The sequence below is a fragment of the Phaenicophaeus curvirostris genome, chromosome 2 (genome assembly GCF_032191515.1).
Source record: "Phaenicophaeus curvirostris isolate KB17595 chromosome 2, BPBGC_Pcur_1.0, whole genome shotgun sequence".
NCBI classification, from domain to species: Eukaryota; Metazoa; Chordata; class Aves; order Cuculiformes; family Cuculidae; genus Phaenicophaeus; species Phaenicophaeus curvirostris.
The window spans coordinates 85,521,697-85,546,760 of NC_091393.1; the positions used below are offsets into that span (position 1 = coordinate 85,521,697).

At 37.9% G+C, this 25,064-nt stretch overlaps 1 protein-coding gene across 8 annotated transcripts in view; it reads right to left on the bottom strand.

Annotated features, from left to right (window-relative positions):
• The window catches only part of CDC42BPA (CDC42 binding protein kinase alpha), a 198,600-nt gene extending 173,805 nt beyond the window's left edge, over positions 1 to 24,795 (bottom strand). For 2 of the 8 annotated variants that reach the window (XM_069852697.1, XM_069852698.1), the window contains exons 1-2: positions 24,621 to 24,785; positions 23,755 to 23,976 (exon numbers count right to left, since the gene is read on the bottom strand). In XM_069852697.1, coding sequence (XP_069708798.1) covers positions 23,755 to 23,950 — 196 coding nt within the window. In that variant the 5' untranslated portion in view covers positions 23,951 to 23,976; positions 24,621 to 24,785. Of the gene's footprint in view, positions 1 to 23,754; positions 23,977 to 24,620 lie in introns of all 8 variants that reach the window. The other 6 variants (XM_069852694.1, XM_069852695.1, XM_069852699.1 and 3 more) reach the window with 6 other exon arrangements.
• Positions 24,796 to 25,064: the final 269 nt, after the last annotated feature.

Genomic DNA, 25,064 nt, shown 5'->3' on the forward strand with positions numbered 1-25,064 from the left:
GCTAGCATGTAAAATCCTGTATTTTAAAATTATTTAAATATTCAAAAATTCAGTTAAGAATATTCTAAAATAACATTAAATTCTGAAAGGTACTGCTACTACTATCAATGTATTATCTTACTTCAGGCACTGACACTTTTTCACACAAAAAATTTCTCAGTAACAAAAAATGATGTATACCTTACAGAAATGTTTGCCTTTAATGCCCCTCCTTCACTCTGATAGGTTTTTCATCTTTCTTAGTGTGCATAGAACCTGGAACATTAAAATTCCATTTTGTATTGGTATTAAAATAATAGAATTATAGAAGTATTTTTATATAATTTCTATCAACCACGTGCATCTATGTAAGAGCTTCTTTAATGCTCATCTGTTTTTCTACTAAATAATACAGCAGCTTTATTTATTCACTTTTAGAATTTAGGAACTGACTAAAGTTTAGTCAATTTACTAAAAGGAATTGATTTCATACTTAAAAAGCTTCATCTACTATTTTTATACATATGCAGAAAGTTAAAAGACAAAAAACCCTAAGCATCTGGAATATCACAGCTTGATCTGATACTGTTATTTTTTTCCATAGAATACTACTCTGAGTTTAGTAACAGCCTGACTTCTGAAGTCTTTCCCCATATTCCAGTGTTTTTTACATAAAAAAAAAAAATTGGAAAAACCCTAATATGCACAACATATTCAACAGCTAATTAAATATTAAATCACAAAGATAGTTATTTGATTCTTCCATTCACGGAGCAGATAACAATCAATTATCCCTGGAAACTAAGAGTTTAAAACTTCTCTGGAGACTATCAGAAATTTATGAACTGCATCTTAAAATTCTAACCAAGTACCAAAGCATGCAGATGCCTTTTTAAAAATGTACAACTAAATATATCTGCTGAAGGGTAGGGAGGGTCTACAGAGGAATATGGACAAGCTGGACCAATGAGCTATGACCAACGGTATGAGGTTTAACAAGGCCAAGTGCTTGGTCCTGCACTTGGGTCAACAACCCAACCCCACAATAACACCATGCAGCGCTACAGGCTTGAGGAACAGTAGCTGCAAAACTGCCTGGTGGAAAAGAACCTGGAAATGTTGGTCAACAGGCAGCTGAACATGAGCCAGCTCTGTGCCCAAGCAGCCAAGAAGGCCAACAGCACCACGTCCTGTACCAGAAACAGTGTGGCTAGCAGGACCAGGGAAGTGATTCTGCTCATCAATTTCTGTACTTCTTTCATCCCCCAAACTTTAGACTTTGCACAGACAATTGCATAAAAACATAGCTCAACTGAGATGTTACGAAGACACCTAACTCTTTGCTGTGAAGCAAGTTCAAAGAAGAAATTTTCTCTTCTAGATAAATTTCATTTGCACTCTCTGATGACCCAAGCAGGCCAGCAGAGCCACTCACTTACCCACTTCTAGCCCACACTTCTGAATCACATAATCAGTCATCATAAATCCGTTTGCAAATAATATGCTGCTTTTCCAAATTTATTACTGATGACAACAAACCATTATTACATCACAGGATGTTCTTGATACTTCAGACAGGGAAGGAAATGGAGTAAATTCACTCCAGATTCTGCAAAATAATTTTCGATCAACTTTCAACTACTTTTTTAAAATCTTACTGCTACTTGCGAAAGACTGCTTTCACAAGTTATTCCAGTCAACCTTCAGATAATCAACCTTGTTAGTTAATTTCCATTATTTCTAAGCTTCAAGTTTGATTTTAAGATCCAAGGAGAAATACATTTAAGAGGCATATGCTTAGCTCAACAGAGGAAGAACACACTAATACTGTTAGTACTAGTTTGAATAAACAGACTATTTGTAATTCACGCTGGTACAGTACTTTTACCACAGAAGTTTCCAAGGTCAACAGTTTTATTGATAATACTGCTGTTGGAGCTACTGAGCACACTCTGCACTAGTCTCTGATAGAAAAAATTACAGGAACAGAATTTTAATAAAAAAGATTCTGAAATTCCTATTAAATCAACATTCCTCAAATCACTGTGCTTAGCACTACTATCCCAATTTGTCTCTACCATTGCTGCCTCCCTTCCCTTCTTTTTTCAAGCCCTCATATAACTTCCCAGAAGGAACACGTCCCTAGAAGGCTTTGGAAGTATATTATAACAATCCAAGCTGAGGAACTCTGCTACAGTTAACCACATCTTGCTTAACACCTAGGGTTCAATACCTACTGCTGCACTAATTCACAGCATATGACAGCAACACAGAAGCATAGGATCCTGGCACCATACAGTTCCAAGGCTGTACACATTCAGCAAGTACGCTGCCACATGCAATACAAGATGGCCATTGCCCAGACACACTTAAAGAATATCAGTACTTTGGGGGCGTGCAACTCTGCATTTCCTGCCCCTTCTTCCCCACCGCCAGTTGTTTTTCAAGCCATCTTTGTTTCTTTCCAGTAAGGCATGCCTCAGTTTGGAAACACTAGCAGCTTGTTTTCTTTAACATTCTGGTTACCACAGTCATCTCCTTTCCTAAGACTTGTCAAGTCAGGCTAACACAACACATACCCTCTCCTCCCTCTGCCCTTTTATCTTAGGGATACATTTATTTCCAAGTTTATAAATGAAAAAAAAGGCCTAATGGTATCGGCATGAGCAAGGATGAAAGCAAATGCATTCTGATGAATTGTGACTTTCCCTAGATATCTTAGGACAGTAATAAATTCCTTTAAATAATTTTAAAATCTAAAGTAAAAAAAAAAACAACTCAGCTGTATCTAAAAGCTGATATTCCCACTCCTTCAGAAAAGTTTTATAAAGAGACTGACACCAAACAATGCTACTACTGTACCTCAGAAGTCACAGAAAAGCAGGTCCGAAACAAAAAATAAAATAATTAGAAACTTACATATTGCTATATCCTGAATGTAAGGGCTTCAAGACAAGATATAAACTATTCCTGATTAAGGATGAGAGTGTAGACTTGTTTAAATCAATTTAAACGTGCTGTGCTCTCAGAAAGCATGGTCTCACTCTCCTGACATATCCTTTCTTTCTGCAAGTATATGGGCTTGTGTAGTTGGAATTGGATCCCTGCTCCAGCTCAAGCTCTTACCTTTCAAAGTTTCCAAATGTAGCATGTACACACCACATTTCTTTTTTCCTTTGGGTGTGTTCATGTTTGACACCTGACTTTTGTTTTGCGACGTTTTCATCCACTGATTTTCATCAGCAACATCACATTTATTTTTAGATCTTTTGTAAAAGACTCCCCATTTCAAAAACTGCTAGCCATTCTGTTTCTAAGTCAAAAAATAGTAGTTCAAGTTGTCCTAAATCAAATACAGTATTCTGTAAACAGAAAATTATTACTGAAAGTAAGTAGAGAACAAAACTGGTTTCAGCCACAGGATTTCCTGTGGTTGCATCATGATTCTTCAGGTACATAAACAGTTAAATGTGGCTTCCTATGACAGAGTGAGAGGAAACCAAGAGGAACTTATCCGTCAACCAGCATTACATGAAAAAAATTATATCACAGACCACAAATAATCTACAAATTTCTACAAGGGATGCTTACACTTAGTGAAAGCTGAAAACCAAATAGATTAGAAGAACAACTGCAGAATAGCAATGACTGTGCATTAACACAGCAGTTGTGATGCACTTCTATCGTAAGTAAGTTCTGCAAGCCATGAAGTGTAATATCAGGTATATTTCAGCTTAAGTGATTTGATGTATATACTTGAAATAAATAGAAAGTGCATAATCTGTACATTTGTACCCTGAATATCTGATTTTATCCACATAAATAGTAAAATAATACTAGCTGGTATCAAATTAGCAGCATATATCAATAAGCCATACAAACACGCACTTTATGGGTTCACAGAATAACTATGAAATCCAAGATTCCAAACTAGAGAAAAGAGATATACGTTGCAGATATCTTTGCCCTGTTCTCGATTATTACATATGGTATAATGCAAATTCATGCAGTAGAAGGGAAAAGAGGAGGGAACAAAAGGGTATGGAAATGTTTTCCAGTAAGCATGTATATTAGTATACAACCTGCACAGGGCTGCAAATAGGTATCTGAAAAGATCCAAATTTGAAGACACTATGAGTAGCTACAAATATCTTAAACACAGCAGAACAGTGACATTTTCACACCAGGATAAAACAATTGTTGCCTTAAGCCTAGTTTTAACAAAAATCAATATACAAGCATCTAGCAGACATGTCCTTGGATTGGCTCCTTCCGTGTTCTCCATAAAACACACACTACTAGTCACACAAATAAACATCAGCACCATAACTATTGTAACAATATTACTACTAGTGCACATACAGTACTTGATGTCTTTCAGAAACACGCACCTTGAAATAAACAGCAAACAAGCCATATAAATGTCAAGCTATTTGGCATACAGTAAATGAAATTACAAAGAGTTATGCATCTGCAAAACACTGGGTATAATCAGTCTATACAGTACCATTCAATTTTCACAGGTCATTACCTGGAATAAAAGTTTAAAACCTACACCATATGGATTTTGTACAAAACAACACTTCAAACTGTATTTAAAAATCCCCACCCAATTTCAACATGGCAGATATTGTGTCTATGCATTGTCCTTTTTTCTTAGCATGGAAACTATCTTTCAATTGACATACATTTTGCTGTATTAGTTATCACACAGAGAAAACCTATTTGTACAGATATGTGTGGTTTTCAAATGACACATACTAATTACAGAAAAAAGGCTAGAGTGAAGGAAACATGTAACCATGATTTCTAGAAAGGGATTGATTTAAACATAACCTATAGCATCCTCCTGAACAATCATTCTTTTGAAAGAACGTAAAATTTCTAATTCAAGACATTTTGCCTAAACCAAGACTAGACAACACTGATCTGGTATGACGTTGCAGTGCTCTGATCCACTAAAATTGTTTCTCAGGCTTCAAGAGAAGACCTTATCCAGTTTTCCTTTGCCAAATACCTTGACTGACACAACAAGGAAGTTCATAAAACAAAAGGCAGAAAGAAACAGCTGAAAATCCCTCATTGGCAAAGGAATATGCTGGAAGATCTAATCCTAACAGGCTTTTGCCATTTCTAATTTCTATAATTCGAGGAAAATTAAAAGGCTTGGTCAAGGATGAGTAGAATCACCATAGTGACCAAAAGGTAGTGAGAATTAAATATAAACTACCTACTGGTAAAGATTCTTTAATATAGTTTAAGTAAAAAATGCATGCATACAAGACTTCACATCCTCTACAGGAATATATTGTAACTATCCTGCCAAACTCAAGTTCGTGAAAGGAACCCATATACTTATTCAAACTATTAAGTGCTTATCAACTCAGGATTCTATGGGATGTCACCTAGCTATCAGGAAAAAATGGTTTTGCAAACTGAATTCTGCCAACTGGAATAGATACAGTCTGATCCAAAGTGAAATCTGTATGTAGAGAAAGATATGTCAGATATGCCTTGGAACAATTTCCCTTTCTGCCTCCCTCCAAAATGTCTTCTTCCTGAATTTTCATGAACACAGTAGTTATCAGAGCAAGTGCTGGTTTGCAATTCAAAACCATTACTCCAGTAAACACAGCAAATCAGTATTTTGAAGTTGTGAATGAAAAAAAATTATTTACTTACTCAGATCAATGGCAGGAAAGTAATTACGGTTTTCTGAGCATATAAATTTCACATTCATGGTAAAGTGAAGATTGATCACCAACTAGCCTATAAACTTCTCACACCTATTTTCAGGATTTCCTCATTTAAAATAGATAAACTTTAGAAGTCAATTATGGAGCTGAAAGAGGGTTATGTGGTTGTTGTTTTATATTCTGTGTACTTTGCTCACAATTAAAAAACACTGCTATCTACCGCAGCCACTGGGCAAACCAGTAACAAGAGTTCACATGCTAAAAATTGTCCTGAAAGGGATCTAAATACAATACACACAGGAAATGGTCTCAACACTTACCAGAGAATTTCTTTGGTCTCAAATTGATCAAATGAAAAGCTCCCTTATATGTCTGAAAAACAGGAAGTAAATGAAAAACCCAGCACACATACAGTGCTAAATTTTAAGTTACTCTGTATCATTAATACCTCGATGTAATAGTTTTTCTTATCTACTGACAGAGTCAGAGAAAAAAGTGAAAGAAACACGGAAATGGTCTTAAAATTAGTACAGTTGCTTAACATTTCATCACCTGTTGCTGTTTACCAGCAGGATACCGTGTAATGCAAAAGGGACATACTAGAGAATGAAAAAGGCTCTGTATTTGACGGCTGCTCAGACTCACAATAATCAGGTGCTGCTTGAGTTAGACAAGAGCCTGTCTCTCAAGATTACTATAGTGCATGACACATTACCAATGTGTAGTGAACTAGCTCCACAGATATCACTCTGCCATCAGCAGGAATTAGACATGTGCATTTGAGACCTTAACTAGATATAACAAGCTGATACAACTGGCAGCAGCTGAGGAAGCCTTTTTCCCCAGGAGTGCTCTGTGGCTGCAGAAATGGACAAGGCAGGGGCAGCAGCTCCAGAATGTTGTGTGTTTGAAAACATAGGTGGATGCCGGACAACACCTCAAGAACACCTATTTACCTCCTTTGAGAAAAGATAGCAGAACACACAGAAGGACACAATGGCCCAGAAACCAACATAGAAACTTTGTACTGTATGAATTTCAGTTCAGTGTGGGCAAGCAAAGCCCCCTCATATTCCTAAATTTACCTTTCAAACGCTCTAGCTTCACAAAGTTGAAAGCAACACTGATACAACTTTAATCTCAATACATAACAAGCTAAGCTAATAAGATTTTAAGTTGATTTCTAATAGGATTAGCAAGCCTCACAAGGAAAAAAAGATAAAAAATCTTTTATTTGTACATTTGATTAAAATGTATCTTATTAATTAAAATAAGATACATTTTTGTTACAATTGTACATCCAGTTACAATTGTACAATTTTGTTGTCCCCTAGGATACAAACAAGAGCTGTGCAGCAGTGTGGATCATTTATCATCTAATTTCAGTGCTAGTCATCTTGACCTATACTCTTTTATCTACCTATTTACAAATTAATGAAGGTATCATTAATCCAAAGCAGCAAAACTAACCTTAACCCTGATTCTGGGCTGCTCCTTACAGTTTTCACTCTATGAAGGTGCATTAGGTGCAGTGGGGAAACTTTGGGACTAGTGGGGACTGTGGGCTGGTCTCTGTGAGGAGAGTGCATGTCACGCTGCAGGACCCAGTCCAGCCCCTCGGCCACGGTGGTGGCACCTGATGGGAAAACATGCTTAGGGAAGAGCAGAACACCACAAAGACAAAGAGGTGTGCGGGGAAAAAAAGTGAGAGAAATGGCCCTGCAGAAAACGATCAGAGAAGCAGTAAGAGGAGGCACTGTGGGATTGCCCAGCAGCCCTGGGTGGGCCTTTTGCATCTGTAGAATAGGTGTAAGAAAAATGGCTTTCGCATACTGCAATGTAAAATGCATCTATGACACTCTTGCTTAAGTCTGAAATAGAGCCCAGTCATCTGATGTCTTTACTGGCTACACACTACTGTTAGCTTTGATTTAGCAAATAAGGTCAACAGGAAAGCACTTCAGTTTCCTTTACATTTGACTCCTCAAATACAACTGTAACAGTGAAACACTGTTTTTATTCTTTGGTAACAGTCATTCATCAATATTTATCTATCAAAGTTGTGGGCTAGGCCTCCAAAGACATCCACTGAAGTACTTATAATGAACCCAAGTAAACCAAACCTCAATCATTTAATTACTTCCTATCTTGACCCCCACAATCAAATTCCACTTAGCTGTGATCCGTTTATGGAAAGCTATATACCTTCAGCATCCTATTCACAACACCAGAATACCTTCAGAAACAAAATTAAGCTTGGCCATGCCATCCTGAAAACGAAACTGCTCAGAGTAACATGGAGCATTTGGAGTTAAGTTTCACCAAAATGGAATAGCTTTTGTAAATTAAAAATACTATAAATCGTTAATCTTTGCAACATCCTCCTTCAGCTATTACCCACAATTTGATTTCCAAAAGTAAAACATATTCATAAATGATCCATGTTTTAATTCACAGAAATTATTTAGAATATTTATTTTAAGCCTTCAGAAATACTAAAACAAAAAAACACACAAGAAAACCCAGTGATAGTCTGCCTTGTAAAAAAAAAAGAAGTCACAAGAAAACAGAGACATTCACATAGCTCTGTCTTCACAGATTGCAAACTTTCTGTGTATACGAATTTTTTTTATTTCTTTTTTTAAAATGCGTGTATATATCTTAGAGATCTATAACTCCTGTTTTATCTGAATGGATAGCAGAGCAGCAGCAGTTATTAAATAAAATCACACTTATTTTTTCCCATTTTAACACTTATTTTTAGAGTCAAACATACTTGTTCTCACAGTTATCCATGTATCTGCAAACACTCAAATGATTCCTAAATAAAAAGTATTAGAAATTCAGTATGTACAACTGTTTCATTAGAAAGTGGCTACATGTAACAGAAAAGGCATTTGTCATTTGTTAGAGCAGATAGAGAACAGAAATTAATCTCAAAAACAATTCAAATACATTATTTAATTAACAAGCTTTGCATGATACTACAGCTATATCTGGGCACACAGAGTGACTTTTTGTAAATATTATGAATCAGACAATGACAGTGCTTGCCTAAACTCAGAATTTTTGTGCAAGTCTATTAAATATCTTTTGCACATAGACGTGGGAGTCGGAATAAATTCCATCAAAAAACTACATACCCTCCCCTTCTGTATCACATGCCAATTAACATGTTTCCACTGATTTACAGAAATTTCATTTCTTTAGCGTTTGAAATAATCAAGTTTCATAAGTGGTCCTTAAAACAACATTTTGCTTATAAAATATCAACACTGATTACTGTATCACTTTGTTACAACTGTTACTACATCAACAGTGAAGATAACATAAGCTGCAGCATTTCTTCTTTGGTGCTTACTTCAGGAGCAAACCATTGGTATTTAGCTTTTTTCTTAAAAACACAAAATGTTCAAATTAAAGGATTATTTTCAGTACATGATCTATTGTTTCTCCACAAACAAAAATCAGTTGAGAAGCTGACAATAGTTAAAAATCTTGACTAGATCTGAACACACAACGGATGCTGATCATGTTCTAAAAGAATTGCTAAGACATTTGAATCTTTTCAGACTTCTTTTTAATCTTAAACAGTGCCACGTCTCACATTTTCACCTGAAATAGACTCACAGCCATAAAAAAAAAAAACAACTAAAAAACCCACAACCAAAATACAGATAGTTTAAATACCTTCACTTAAGGTGGTAAGCATGGGTATATTTCTAGATTACATCCTTCTCACAGACCTAAGCAGGTAGCAATGCTGCACAATCCTTCATATAAATCTCTGATTAAAAATTATTGCACAGGTAAAGACAATGAAATAGCTCTGGACAGCTCTGAAACCCAATACAATGTCTTAGCCCTTCTGTATGAACAGAGTTTAGTCCCGTCCCATGGCCCCCCCGAGAATACAGGGAACACAGGCCAAGGAATACCTGGCCTCTCCCCATGTTCTCTCTGAGCACTGCTCACTGCTAACTCTGACAGATTCATTTCAATCAATTCTAATGACCCTTTGCTCCCCTGAGACTATCGACAGAGAAGGTTATGACAGAGATCCAAATTAAATTATTAGTTTATGTCTTTCAATATTAAACACGTTTTTGCTCACGTTTTACAACAGAAGAACAGAGAAAGAAATTATCGGGAACTTGAGTAGAATCAAACATGAGGACTGATACTCCCATAAAACTGAAAACAAAATAGAGGACTGTGCCAATTCTTTCCTCCTTTAGGTAAACTTGATATGGTAAACTTCGAAAAAGTGAATTGTTGTGGTAAAGGAGATGATTAAGAAGGTCCTGCAGACAATTTCCCCGTACACTGCAATTCTACTGTCATACTGAACAGAAGTATTGCTTTTTTAGGTTACAGACTATGGAAGAGTCAGAAAATAGGACTGGAAAATTCCTATTAATTTAGCAGTAAAATCTGCCTTCAATTTCCCTTGCTAGATCTGCAAGGTGATTCATTCTGCATAAATAAGCAACCTTTTTGCCACCCATGCTCTCCTAAAGACCGAGAGAAGTACATGACAGAGAGCCTCTAATTTAGGCAGACAGGATCCCCCTCTGGAAGCTTTTAAATGCATTTATACACTCTCACTGAACCAACAGCAATCTTAAACGTGCTGTAAAATGCACTTACTTCGCAAGCACATAGACTGCCATAAGCAAAGTACACCCCCTCCTTACTTATCTACAAAATATGATGGTGACATCGAGACTAAACCAAACAAAACTTGTCACCACTTCTTTTACACAGATTTTTCTCTTTCCTCATCCACCAGTAGCTTCATAACTCCTCATTTTAATTTGGAAAAATTGTACTCATCTCTTCCAAAACAGATGTCGTTTCCAAAACCGATATGAGCTATATGCAAAGAAACTACTGTCCTGATCAACCGCAGCTGCAACGATAGAGTAGGTAAACAGATATGACTTTCATGCATGCCTTATAATGTGCAATTTAGAAAGTGAATACTCTATTAAAACCAAAACCAAAAGACAATTCATTGGAATAACACTGTGACTGGACAAAGATGGCTCAAAAACAATAAAGAAATAAAACATCAGTGCTTAAGAAAATTAAAGTTTAGGACGATGACAAACTACAGGGCACAGACATACAAATGATGACAGCCTACAACCTTTCCAATGCTCAGGTAGGGTATTTTCAGGTGGTTCCTGAAAACAGTACATCCTATTTACTCTGCAGTAAGACTCATGCATTTGCACAAAATTTGTTAAACATACTCTTTATAGCAGGATCTTAAATACATTACCTTTCAAAATACTCTGCAAAGAGCCAGTGATACTATCACCTTTATGACAAAGGAAATTGATACATAATAAATTAAAAGAAAAAGCAGTCCTCAAATATTAATCAATAATTTTAGAATGCCCTCTATGAACTTTTCAGGGCATGGAGCATTACGTAGAGCTTTACAGCTTAAAGCAGAGCTCCAACTGAATTTAGCAACAGTATGAAATAGCAGATGACAGTCGTCAACTAACTGATCCATACGGCGATGAACGTACAATTACTGGTTACATACAAGACAGTAGTTAATCACAGAATCACTGCTTGGAAAAGACCTTTGAGATCAATGAGTCTAATCATACCTGTCCATTACCAAACCTTATTCTTAAGCACCTTGTCTACCTATCTTTTAACTATTTTCAGGGATGGTGACTCAACCACCTCCCTGGGCAGCCTGTGCCAGTGCCCAATAACCCTTTCAGTGAAGAAATTTTCCCAATATCTAATCTGAACCTGGTGCAAGTTGAGGCCATTTCCTCTTGTCCCATCACTTGTTATTTGAGAAGGAGACCAACACCCACTCTCCTTTCATGTAATTGTAGACAGTGATAAGATCTTCCCTCGGCCTCCGTTTCTTCAATCTAAACAACCTCAGTTCCCTCAGCTGCTCCTCAAAAGACTTGTTCTCCAGACACTTCACCAGCTTTGTTGCCCTTCTTCTCTGGTCACACTTCGGAGATTTCAGGTGCAGCCTCACCAGTGCAGAGTACAGGGCACAAAGACTTCCCTGGTCCTGCTGGCCACACTGTTTCTGATACAGGCCAGGAGGCCATTGGCTTTCTTCTCCACCTGGGCACGCTGCTGGCTCACGTTCAGCCAGCTGTCAACCAATACTTCTAGGTCCTTCTCTGCCAAGCAGCTTTCCAGTCACTCCTCCCCAAGCCTGTAGCATTGCATGGGGTTGTTGTGGCCCAAGTACAGGACCTGGCACCTGGCCTTGTTGAACTTCATACAGCTGGTCTCAGCCCAACCATCAAGCAGAAGAAACGAGAGGTTAAAAGCATTCAAAGGGATGAGAAAAGGAATTACTCTCCATTTAATTCACAGCCCTTCTACTACAGTACTGAGCTTACAAAATGAAAGGACTCGGTATGCTAATATTATATAAATAAAAGCTTCCTCTGTTAGACAGAATTGTGAAAAGAAGGTGATAAGGACCCTAAAACCTCCAAAACATTAAGTTCTTACGAGCAAGTTGAGATTTAGCTCAAGAGATCAACAAGTAACTAGCCCTATACCATTCCTTAACATAGGTCAGAGAAACAGACACACTCATCAGCAGAAAACACAAAGAATAAAGAAGTTCAGAAGATGGGATAACTGCATTATTTACAAGCAGCAAAACCACAAATGAGCTATTGAAGCTCTCCAAAACTAATACTGACATAGTTTTGCCGTGACTGGTTTTGCCATAGCTTGCACTTCATTCAGAAGTTACTGTTCCACACCAAAAAATTTTTAAAACCCACTACTGTTCTGACTGCCTTTGATTTTACAGTTGTGAGTAACAGTTACCTGTTACTTTAGATGTCATGTGGTCAGGCTGAAGCCTAATATTTTGTTAATGCTATTTTTCAAGAAAGGTCACTTTAAACAGTCAAAGAATTCATTAAAAGTTACTCTTTCCTACCTGCTTACAAAGCCAAGACTGCGTTAAAATCCCAAATTCCACTCTCCATGGACTAACATCAAAACAGATTCATTTTATTAAGCCTATCACCACAGCGCACCAATTTATTTTTGACCTTTCACATCTGACTATAAAAGACAGAACAGGAGGCAAGTTTTTTAAGTCCTATTGTACCGAGTCAAGAATGAGAACCCTAAATCACTGTCACCTTACAAATATTAAGTGTACAACAGCAGAGGAACAAATATTCCTTCCCCACATCCAGAAAGCATGCACGAGAGTTTGCTACGGCAGTAGGCCATGAAAGGCAAATTCCAACCCTTGCCATACTTCCACTAAAGAACTCAGAAAACCAATGCCTTCTCTCCAATTCCTCTGTTCCAGGTATATAATAAATAACTACCTTGGGACACTTAAAGGACTTCTGCCACTTGAATCTGGGAGAGCAAAAAGACAAATTACAGTAATTTGTACAAAATGTTTCCACATAAACAAAACACAAAGTAAATGCAAATTGAGAGACACTGAAATCTCTTGGAAATATCCTTACTAACCAAACTCCCCTATAAACAAATTATTATAATTTCTGATGCAAAGCATAATGCATTACATAAATTAGACTGTGCCTGGGAGATAGTTGGTATCTGAAAAGCAGTATCTCATGAATATTTTTTTGAAGTTTTCTTTTGCAGTACTATTCAGGGAAGAAAAATGCAACACTTCTCTCTGGCACGTCACAACCATGTTGCTGTAAAAACAGACTGATCAACCAAACAACCTCAAGCCATCCTACAGAAGCGTTCAGAAGTTCCTAAGCACAAAAGACCAAAATAAAACTAACTAAAAATGCAGATGATTCATTATTAATGGGAAGCTGAGTTTTACTTAGCTCAGTTGCTTTAAAAGCAATTCCTCACAGCACACTTAAGAGTGCAGTGGGAACAGGCAGGAAGGAGAAAAAAAAGAGTGGAGGGGTATGGAGGGGGAATTTCCGGATCCACAGAAGTACTGATACTGTGAAATTGCCTACCCTATACTGTCATTTTTTACCTCAATGATGATTAAATACAAGATCACAAGAGAACTTGCCTCAACCTTCAGTTAAATCTTCTTTGAGCAGTACCTATGCACACGCAGCTTTCCAGTGTTAGCTGGAGATAATAATCAAGAGTTTCTGCTTATCTCTTGTCATCATATTTTACCTCCTGAAAGCATACAAAGTTTTATGAGAAAAGTTTCTAGTGTAGCAATGTTATATACAAATTCCCATTCTCCTCTCTGAACTGAATTTTGCAGCCTAACAGTTACTTGTTCCAAAACCACCAGTCTTCCCCCAAAGTCCACTCAAGCTAAGCAACCCCTACACACAGTAGAGGAGTCAGTGCACACCCAACTCCTGAGTAGAAGATGAGATTTAAATGTACACATTGCAGATTACGTGAGATATTTAGAAACTCTCAGAAAACTTTTCTGAAATACCAGTGGCATGCACATACTTCACAGAGCTACAGGAGAGATTTTGAAAAATGGAGGTACAAACTTCAGTACGAGTTACAGAGTTTTTAATTAGGCCCAAGTTCAACATACATAAACAGTTACTCAAAATACAATTCTGGCAAGCAGACCACTGAAGAATACAGTACTTCTCTTATGAGAAATAAAACAACTGCAACTCCTCTGAATGCTAAAAACGTACAAAAGAGGGAGGAAAGAGGTCATCACAGCAGTAAGATTCCAAGCTTTCTTGAGTAAGGACACCAAAAAAAAGCATACCCAAAGAGTATGCTGAAAACATAAGCAAATAAATAAAGCACCACTCACACCATCAGCAATTTCCACAGCAAACATTTCAAAAACTTAAAAAAAAACCCAAAAACCCAACCCTGGAAAGAACACACACATAAACCTGGATCCTAGAAACTGCTTTTCCACTTAACTTTTGAATGGCCTTCAACAAATCACAGCTCTGACTCCATTTCTTTGCAGAGATACTTGAGGTGCTAATAACCATCCACCCTTCTCAAACAGATTTTCAAGGTAATATATGCAAGTGAATATCATTGTAAATTACTTTTCTCACTAGGAATCATACTGCTGAAAGGAAAAAATAACGTGTCTAGAACATTTTTAAGCACAAAAGAAATAAATAATCTTAAAGCATACTTTAAAAAAATACAGCAAAATGAAGGAAATATTATCTCTGGACATCTAGAAAAAGCTACAATACTTGCACTCTTGTTTTAAATACTTAACCAGTTAATGCCCTAAAGTAAGTCTCTTGGTTTTCTTCAAAAGCTCAGAGGCAAATATGAACTGCTTTCACATATTCCGGGAATCAGTGAATGAACTTCCCATTCATCTCCACTGAGAACAGAATTTGGCTTATTAACGCTTTCTTCTTCCTACCAGACAGACATCACAGTCTTAGCTCATGGCTAAGTTAATGCCTACCACTTAAACTCCATGTAAGTCTACTGTAAAGCAAACAAACAAAAAAAAAAATAGAAAAAAGTTTTCCTATACATACAATCTATATCTATGTCTCCCAGTCTTCTAAATATGTCACCTGAATTTCTATGTAGTAATTTTATACATATTCATCATGATAAGACAGTCCTACTTCCAAAAGATCCAGTGGTGAATCCTTTCCAATTGAGGTGTCTTAACTTTCTGAAGTCCTAACACACTACCTATGGCTGGGAAACATTCTTTTCACTGGAGATCCAGGCTTCCTCCAGAACAGAAAATAGCAGCAGGGAAAAATAGCACCTAAGTCTTCAAAGCCAGACACAGAAGAATACTACAAGAGATGGACAGTGAGGCAGAGACAAAGAGGAGAATCTGGTTTTTATTCACAGAGTCCTAGGTTGTAATTGTGAGGCTGAAAACATCTGCAAATAGTACACTTACAGACTGCAAATATTTCTCTTATTTGAATACTGCAAGTGAGAAAGGACATCAGGTACAACACAATGCAGAAGAGCTACACTGGTTTCATAAACATACACACAAAGGACCCCAAACTGCTCTGACAGATGTTTATGCATAACTCAAATGTGCAGTTCGACATGCTTGAGTTGGCTTCTCTTGAAGCTAATGACAATTCTGCCACAAGCTTTTAAGAAGATGGTGGTAGTGGTGTTACTGAAAACAACGACTGGCATACCAAGAAGAAATCCTTGTAGCTTGGTCAAAATTACTTTGTTTACCACCTACCATCTCCTGCAAGCTTCCTCTGCCACTCCCCATAGGAAATGGTTTTGTACTGATGCTGGAACACTGCTAAGAATGACCTTTGCACCCTGCCACTCTAAAAGCATATGATTTCACAAGGGGAAGAGGAGTGGCAGGCAGCACAGAAAGAATTGGAGGAGGTGTGCCCGAGAGAAACTGAAAATCTAAAGTAAAAGCAATAACAAACAGCGGCCTAAAATGAGCAAGTGTCATGAAAATCCATCAGTTTTACTTATTGCTTTAGAATCACTGGCATAACATCAGAACTACTTTATTTTACTGAAGAAAAGACTCGCCCCAAATGAATTAATCTGATCTAACTAGCTCTGACAGAGACAGTAGTTTCCTTAAACCAGAAAAGAAAAATAAATAAATAAAATATACATCTTAATTAAGTTGGGCAGAGGAAAAAAAACCAAAAAAAATAGAAGATCACATGGAACAAAATTATACAAGTTCTGAACAATTACACGGTATTTTGATGTCATTGAAATTAGTGTCACAAATTCAGCACGTTTTCGAACTGAATGTATTGAAGCTTTAGAAACAGTCAGTGTGCAGGCAACATATGTAGATTTTATGGTGTTTAGGAAGCTTTCGTAATTATTATTGTGATCATACATACGGTTAAATACATTTACTAACAACACAAACTCTATTACAAAGAGAAATCAAAAAACCTTGAGACTGGATCACACCTTTATGAAAAAAACTTATCCATCAAATGAAAGCAAACTTTTAAGTACTAATTTCCAATTTCTATTGGTATCATCAAGGATCACAAGGTGAATGTAACATTATCAGTTCAATTAAATAATTTTAGGTTTTAAGGAAAGGAAAGGAAACTAAAAATTCAAGTAGACTGTAGCTAGACAGTAGAACACTAACTCCTTGCCCCTGCTGCACTTTTTCTCCCCTAGGTAGTTAAAGCTCCTGCTGATAAAATCAGATGACACCTCTGTTATATCACCTAGAAGGGCTTTTCAGGCATTAACATGAGCTCAGGCAGCATATACTCAATATTATACTTGTACAGACATTCACCGAAGCAGCTAAGAAATTAAGTCACTAGAAGCAATTGGCTCCCAAATAACCTTCTCTCAAATCAAATTATTATTAGAGGATCAACTTAACCAAGAAATATCAAGTTAATGAAATAGTACACAGCAGCTGAGGTAATGTGCCTCATATACAACTTTAGTTTAGTAACCTTAACACTGTGTAGAGTTTGCTTCTCGAGAGGCTAGATTATCATCAGTGGAGATACTAAGCCATTCTTTACTTTCAGAAAAACAAGTAACACACAAGACACTTTTTCAGAACTTTAGAAATACGTCTTTCATTAATTAAAGGCGGTTGCTAGCTATGAAGAAAACAAATTGTCAGTCCTGGGGGTCAAGGGACACAATAAAACAAAGCATCTTAGGGCAGAAACAGCACAGCTAAATACTAACGACTTTCCCTGCAAATTTCTATTTGCATAGGAAGTAGCTTCTATAATTTCCCTCTAATATATCAGATCACTCCAAAGAAAACAGAATGGAAGTGGGGAAGAAAAGCAGGAGGCCCCAGTGTCGAGAAGGTAAATAGATTTGCAAGCAAAGCTTGCACTCTGAAAGCAAAGTACTTCCATGCTCCTGAGCCAAGACAACCAAGTTCTCCTCCAAGCCTCAGCTTCTGAGACTGAAAAGAAACAGAAGAGCAACAAAGTGTTGCTGGTCTAATTTCAAGGAAATGTTATTGCCATTATTAACATCTGCAACTGCTTTTTCCCCCTCCCCTTTGAAATGTCACTCTGAGCTCCCTTAGACTTTCTACAAAAAGAATTACTGTACATTTCTAATTAACTGCTGAACAAAATATATTTAAAAGGTTGGGGTTTTCCCTCAAAATGCTCTACAGAATACTGCAGTTCATAACACTTACAAGCTCCAGACCAAAAACTTTTCAAAAACACGCAGAAAGAAGGTGCACTGGGAAGCTGATCCCTAAGAATAAAATAAACCTACAATATTGTATAACAAAACTATTTAAATCAATCTGGAAATCTGGATACGGATAAGGAAGAATTATTAAACTCAAAGTGTTAGAAGTCTGGATACACCTCATGTGGATTTTATCCACGGTGACCACTAACAAACCTAAACAGGCTGTATTACTAGAAGTAAAGCAAACTGACCTGCCTGAATAGCAGATTTTTGCAGTTATTATTAAGCCAAATGTCATGTCTAAACTATGTGAAATAAAAATCTTGTAGTTAACAAAATATTGCACCTTACTGACCTAAATCACTTGCATTTTTTAAAGATTTTAGTCCACACATTAGTGTCATTGCCAAGCTGAGGAATTTTAGAAAAAATAATGTGCTGAGGTAAGTTCGACCAGAGTAGAACAAAATATTCTAGTCATTCAGCCAGAAAAAAAAAAATTAAACAAGTACAAATGCTTAGAGAAGGAATGCTTGCTTTGCCAAAAGATAAAACGTAAGAGCCTAGGAATCAAACTTTCTTAAAATTCTGTCTCAGATACTCACTGTATCTTTTTTAGAGTAAAGAAGTAATTAATTAGGAATGCTATGAGTGGGTTAATATTTTTCAAAGACACATCCAGGATAATTTACAGTGTCTACTTTCAGAAAAAAATACTAGAAAATTTATTTCCAGAATAGCAGCCTACATGTACTTTGTATCTGGATATTTGCTATTTGCAATTCATTCACAATAAAATTTCAAAACAACACTGGCACTTGACTATCCTGTCACAGGCATGACTCAAAACTGAAACTACTTTTATTTGCTGCTGCCATTCAGAATTCAAGCACTTATCTATGGGCGTAAGGTAGATCTTCAAAAAGAATTACAGAATGGTCAGCTTTAGAAGGGTCCGTCTAGCCCACTCCCCTAACCTCCACTTAGGAGGTTCATTTAGAACAGGTTGCACAGGAACACATCCAGGCAGGTTTAGAGTATCTCCAGAGGAGGAGATTCCACAACCTCTTTCCAGGCAGCCTGTTCCAGTGCTCTAAAGAAAAGCAGTTTCTCTGAATCTTTGCAACAAATTATTTATATATATATATATATACACACACATGAAGTATTTATTATTAGCCAAACAAGCTCACTGTCTTTATAGAGCAATATACAGTCAACTGTGAACTAATAATACACTACAGGTTATAAAAGAGTACATTGGTAAAGTTCGACCAAAGAATGCTAGGAATTTCTGTACAGAATAAAGGCATTCCTAAAATTCCTGAAAATGAAGTATTAGTTAGCTTTCTATCTAAGAAAGCCATACTCCTATGCAATAAAAAGCACATAACTGATAGAAGTCAACCTGAATGCAAAAGACCCAAAGCCTGTCATGCAGCTTCTGAATACCTCCAAACTTCGCTAGCCCAAAAAACCAAAATCAACCAAAGCGAACATCCTTACAAAACTTAATTTTAAGTAAAAATAAGTTTAAAAAACTTGGTGCATTGTAAATGTGTTAAGAAACAAACACGTTACAATGGATTAACGCCTCACTCTACTGGAAACTTTAATCCGAATGCAAGCCAAGTAGAATTAACTAGATTGTCTCACAGCTCATTTCATCACATCATAGCTGTTGATGAACTTAAGAGTTCTATTCAAGACTCTCTATTCAAGATGAGAATCAAAACCAAAATAAATAGGGAAGACATCACAATTCAAATGATACAGAGGTTAAACACAGACTTCATAAACACAACATTTCAGTTCCACTAGAGGTGAAATGAGAACAATTTAAGCCATCTTCCAAAGCCTTTTTTGGTAGGAAAAAAATACCAACATAAAACCTCCTAAAGAATAGATTACATTTTTCCTACAAGAGAATGGAACTGGCCTCACCATCCTTCCGTCTATGCTCCCTTATACCTCCACACATTTTGAAGTTTATTCTATTTTTTTTTGATGTATTCTAAATAATCCTGTTCTAGTTTCTTTTTAGAACGAATTCAAATTGATGCCATTGTAAAGGACGTTTTCCCAGAACAAAAACACCTGTAAACACTTTTTTCTATCACCACATTTTTCTTTTAAGTTCAGCTTATCAGCACTCATTATCTTCCTCACAGTCTTGAGTCACTGTGGCAACTCATACACTAGCTTTCTCGGGTAAGCTCCAGTTGCTATAATTAGACAATCCCTTTTCTAAATGACAATCTAACAATAGAGAAAAAACACCTATCAATAGAGAAAAAAATGAAAGCTATCTACCTTTAAACGCACAGAAGTCCAATCTAAATGTTCGGCTTCCTTCCAGTCATCTCAAAATACGCCCTGATTTAACCCTCAGAACTCAAATACACCAGTTCTTTCAATAGTTGTCTTTACATATAAAATATCTATGTAAAATAAACAATAAAATCAAATACTCTTCTTTGCAGGTCACAAAACAAATAATGTATACAAATGGGAAAAGTAATTATGGTTTCACTTCAAGCCAAATAAAAATTATTTTAGAAGTAATACAGATTCTACATTAGGAAATAAGTAACCTGATACTTCAAACAAGTCTAACATCATTTCAAGCGCCTCAGAAAAACTGAAAACATACAAAAATGTCAAGCTCAGGTTCAGCCTATTCACACACTTTTTTCCACTTGCTGAATTAAACTTGTAACATCAAAGGAAAGCAAAAGGTGAACAATCAGTTCAGATGCACAACCGTTTCACTCTGCTCTATTTTTAAATAAATCGTAGATATAGAAGTTCAATAAATAGCCCTAAAAGACTCAAGGAGTAGATCATGGAACTTCTTAGTTCTACTAAATATAGGAGCAGTCATATGGCTGTCAATAAGACATTGGCTTTTCCATGCTAGAATATCTCCTAAACCTTTCCTCAAAACAATTTAGATTGTGCTATGAATATTCAGTATTACACGAAGTATAGCATGTAACATCTCTGACCTAGAACAGCTTAAATAAAAATACACATCCACATATAAAACCATACCAAAATCCCTACAAAACCTAACAGTTGCACCTCAAAAACATACTGCTGAAAAGCAAGAAAAAAATTATTTGCTGTTGTGCTCAACAGGAGTCTGGGATCACCAAACAGCTATTTACTAGCCTTTTCTTAAAAATAACTAACTATATAAATAGATCTTAATTGCTTCTAGAAAGAATATTTTAAAAATAAGTTTAAAGTTAAGGTAATGAAAAGTTCTTAGAAGTAAATTTGTACTTTGCCATTTGTAAATGTGCAGACATGTCAGTTCATACCATTCTAAGACCAGTTCCAAAAATTTGAGACCACAGTCTTCATAGTAATAAAGCAAATTTGTGTATGCTTGGCATAAATCTACAAAATATCTTTCTAATACAGCAACTACCTAACACCCACGAAGAGGCATACCACACACCAAGTCACATACAGCAGCTTTCAGAACAACTTGGTGTAAAATCGGTGGTATTTTCTCTACTGTTCAAATAGGGAAGCTGGAAAAAAAAAACAAACCAATCAAAAAAAAAGACCTGATAGCACTTCAGCATTGAGTCACTGATGGAGACAGGTAGAATCTATGATTTCTAGCTGCCAGCCTCCTGCTTCTGCCACTACTTGACACATCTCTGACATTAAAACCACATGCAACCTCTTTCTAATCAACCACTTGCATTGATTCCCATTTTGGAGAAAAAGATATGCCAGATCACAATTATATCAAAGAACAAGGTACCCTTAGTAACTCCACTGCATCTGGGCACTGGAGGGTACATCAGCTCTGTAAGAATGTGTTTTTACCAGTCCCCTGATCTCAACAGAAATACCAGAAACCACTGGTTCACTAGGAGAGCTAGCTGGCTTTCAGAAGAGACAACTCATCCGAGTGTTTGCAGGATAAAGACATCATTCACATGGACACAACTTCCAACAGCAGGTAGTAGAAACCATTGCTCTTGCATCTCACCTCAGAAACCCTCTTGAAAAAATTCTGAGGGTTCAGATAGCAAAGCTGAGAGTAGACAGAGAACCCAGGCAACTCAGCCTTGAATATGGGAGGAACTGGCCTGGTCTGAAGCTCAAGAGTCCTGCTAAGGCACAGTTGGAGCATAAGGATGGAAAATCAGCAGGAAAAACAGGCCAGCAAGAAATCCTATTCCAGCCTTTCCAAAACATTGTATTATTTCCATGAGCAGCCTGTAAAAATTTATTCCAGAAATCTTTGGGTACCGTCAGAGGCTTGTAATCATGTGTTTATCCATGAAACAACCACCACACAACGTGATGGGTCACAAACACACTGTTACTCTGATAGTACAGATGATTAACTTTATTGTTATTTTACAGCATATCAACTGGCTAGATCTGCTGCAGACTACACTAAGTTCCTGCATACAAAATATCCTTGGAGCCACCATGTTTTCCCGGTCTGTAACAGCTTCTCTATGCCAATGATAGTCTTAGCAGGAAGATCCTTCAAAAGTACTTCAAATTACTATACCTTCCTTAAGTAGAACACATTAACTATAGAATCATAGAATCACTAGGTTGGAAAGGACCCACTGGATCATTGAATCATAGAATCACCAGGTTGGAAGAGATCCACCGGATCATTGAGTCCAACCATTCCTATCAAACACTAAATCATACCCCTCAGCACCTCGTCCACCCGTGCCTGTGCCCAATAACCCTTTTTTTGATGTCAAGCCTGAACTTCCCCTGGCGGAGCTTGAGGCCATTCCCTCTTGTCCTGTCAATTATAGCCTGCTCCTCCAGATAATAATAAAGACCAGTACGATATGAACACTACAAGAAACTTAATTACTGAGTCAGATGTCCTTCTAGATGTCAGTATGACTACAGTGAGGAGCAGGAAAACAAAACATACATCATCCCAAAGTTGTCAAATCAGTTATTAAAACAATGTCTTTCCTCAGTGACTTCATTATGAAAACCTCAACCGCCTATTTAATTAAATCCCTGTTACACGTTTCAAAAATGTGCTTTTTTGATAAAGGAGGCCTGCCAATGTATTTATTATAAAGCTAATGCGGTAAATGGTTCTGCATGTAAATGCAGGAGTGCAGCATGACTTTGAAGTTTGAAGGTCAAGATACAATAATCGTTCTCATCAAGATTCTTATGTCAGCCTGCATCTTCTGGTTTATATCCACGTTTAGGAATAGGAAGAAAACAAATTAAAAAGAAAGAAAGTCAACCAGTTCTGTGACACCTTAAGACTGGAACTCTGTCATTCACCTGTTTTCTTTAAAAACCTGCAAATACCCTATTTTCCCAAAACGAAGAAAGAAAATGGAAAGAGTGTTAAGGAGATACACTATTTTATTCTGTTTTTCAACTTTGTTTTCCTCATCAGGAAAATCAATCTAGTTAAGTCAGCAATGATTTTATATTAAAGAGGAGAATGTAATTTTCTCCATTCTCACAGGCATTTCAAACCCGTATTGTTTAAGCGAGCTGGAGGATTTTCTTTTTGATCAACATTGTTTATCTTAAAGCAGTACAGCTTTGCCTACAGACATAAATCAGATGATTGTGTACTGATCATAGAATTTATCATGGATTTCTATGTAGCCAGCCTTTCTATGTAGCCAGCAACTTTAGGATACAAAATTCAACAGCTGGGCACGAAGGCCAAGAAATATGCCTCACATACCAGAGTCCAATCCATGTCAAAAAAGAAAGGAAAAAAATTATGTTTTACATGTACACCTCAAAGATGAATAACCAATATGAATTTAAGGACCACCACCATACTTAAATACAGTAAAATTCATTACACTTCCCAGCAAAATACTGTGTTGTGAACAACCTCTCCCTTACACTTAAATAACAGACATACAAAGCAGACAGGAACATGGATGGATGTAAACAAAATAAACACGTTCAAACTTACCCCACTCTAGATATTCAAGGATGTTCTTCTCTCTTCTCAGAGGGGAATTATTACATTCATCATAAAGGCAGATGAGTATATCCAGCAAGGTTTCCACGCTGAAGCATTGCCCATTAGTCTGAGTTGGCCCATCCAAAATAAACTGCTCCAGCTGCTTCAAACGCACTTCTCCAGACATGGTTGTTTCAGTTTGCATTGGGGTTTCTTTTTTAATGATTATTACTACTTTGCCAAAAAAAAAAAAAAAAACAACAACAAAAACCAAAAAATATTTTGAGGGTTCGTTGTTCAAAAAGAGGTCAACAGTATTTTTAACAAATGTCAAACAGTGGAAGCGCTTAATTTCCAGCCCACCTCAGTGTTCCCATCCTAAAATCGAACCCGTACGAGTTCAGACACACACATACAGTTTACATCTGTGTATGTATAGCTTTTACGGGGAAAAAAAATCCTCTTCACATGCTAAAACATCTACGACTACTCCTTCAATAGCAATAATTGCGCCCTGATTGAACCGAGGCTGAGCGGCAGGGATTTCACTGCGCACAGACACACGGTTACATATTTGAAGAGGTCTTCATTCAAAATGCAGATCATGCAACACGATCCCAGGAGAAGCCCCGCCGCATCATTAAAGCCTCACAGCCCCCTCCGGCTGGCAGGAGCGCTCCTCTTTCCAGGGCGGGTGGGATGGCGGAAATACCTGTATCTGTACACTCACACGCACGAAGGGACGCGGGGGCCGGGGCGCAGATCCCCGCGGCAGCGCCTCGGCGGCCCCGGGGGGAGGTGGGGCGCCCCCGCCCGCCCTCCTCAGGGCGCAGCCACGTCCTGCCCCGGGCAGCTTTTCCCTTCCTCTTCCTTACCGAGTCTCCTTTTAAGGCGTTTCAGTGATTCGAAAAAAATAAAGTCTTCATCGTCGCCCCCTTCTCCTGCGCGGCGGCGGCGGGCGGGACGCGCCTAGGCGCGCGGCGCTCCGAGCCCTGTCAAGCCCTTCCCATGGCTGCCCCGGCGCCTTCAGAGGCGGCCGCGAGCTGCTCTCCCGGGGTCGCCCCGCCGGGCGCAGCGCATCCTCCCGCGGAGCGGCGGCGGCGCCTCCCTCCCCTCCTGCCTCGCTCGGCTTCCGCCCGCGGTCACGCGCTGCAGCCGCCGCCGCCGAGCGGGGAGCAGCCCAACATGGCGGCCGCGGCGAGGGGTGCGGCGGGGGCGGTGGGGGGAGCGGCCGCCGAGCGCCGCCGCAGCGCGGGGAGCCGAGCCCGGGGACGCCGCCGCTGATGGGATTGACGGGAGGAGGAGGGGGGGGGTTGCTG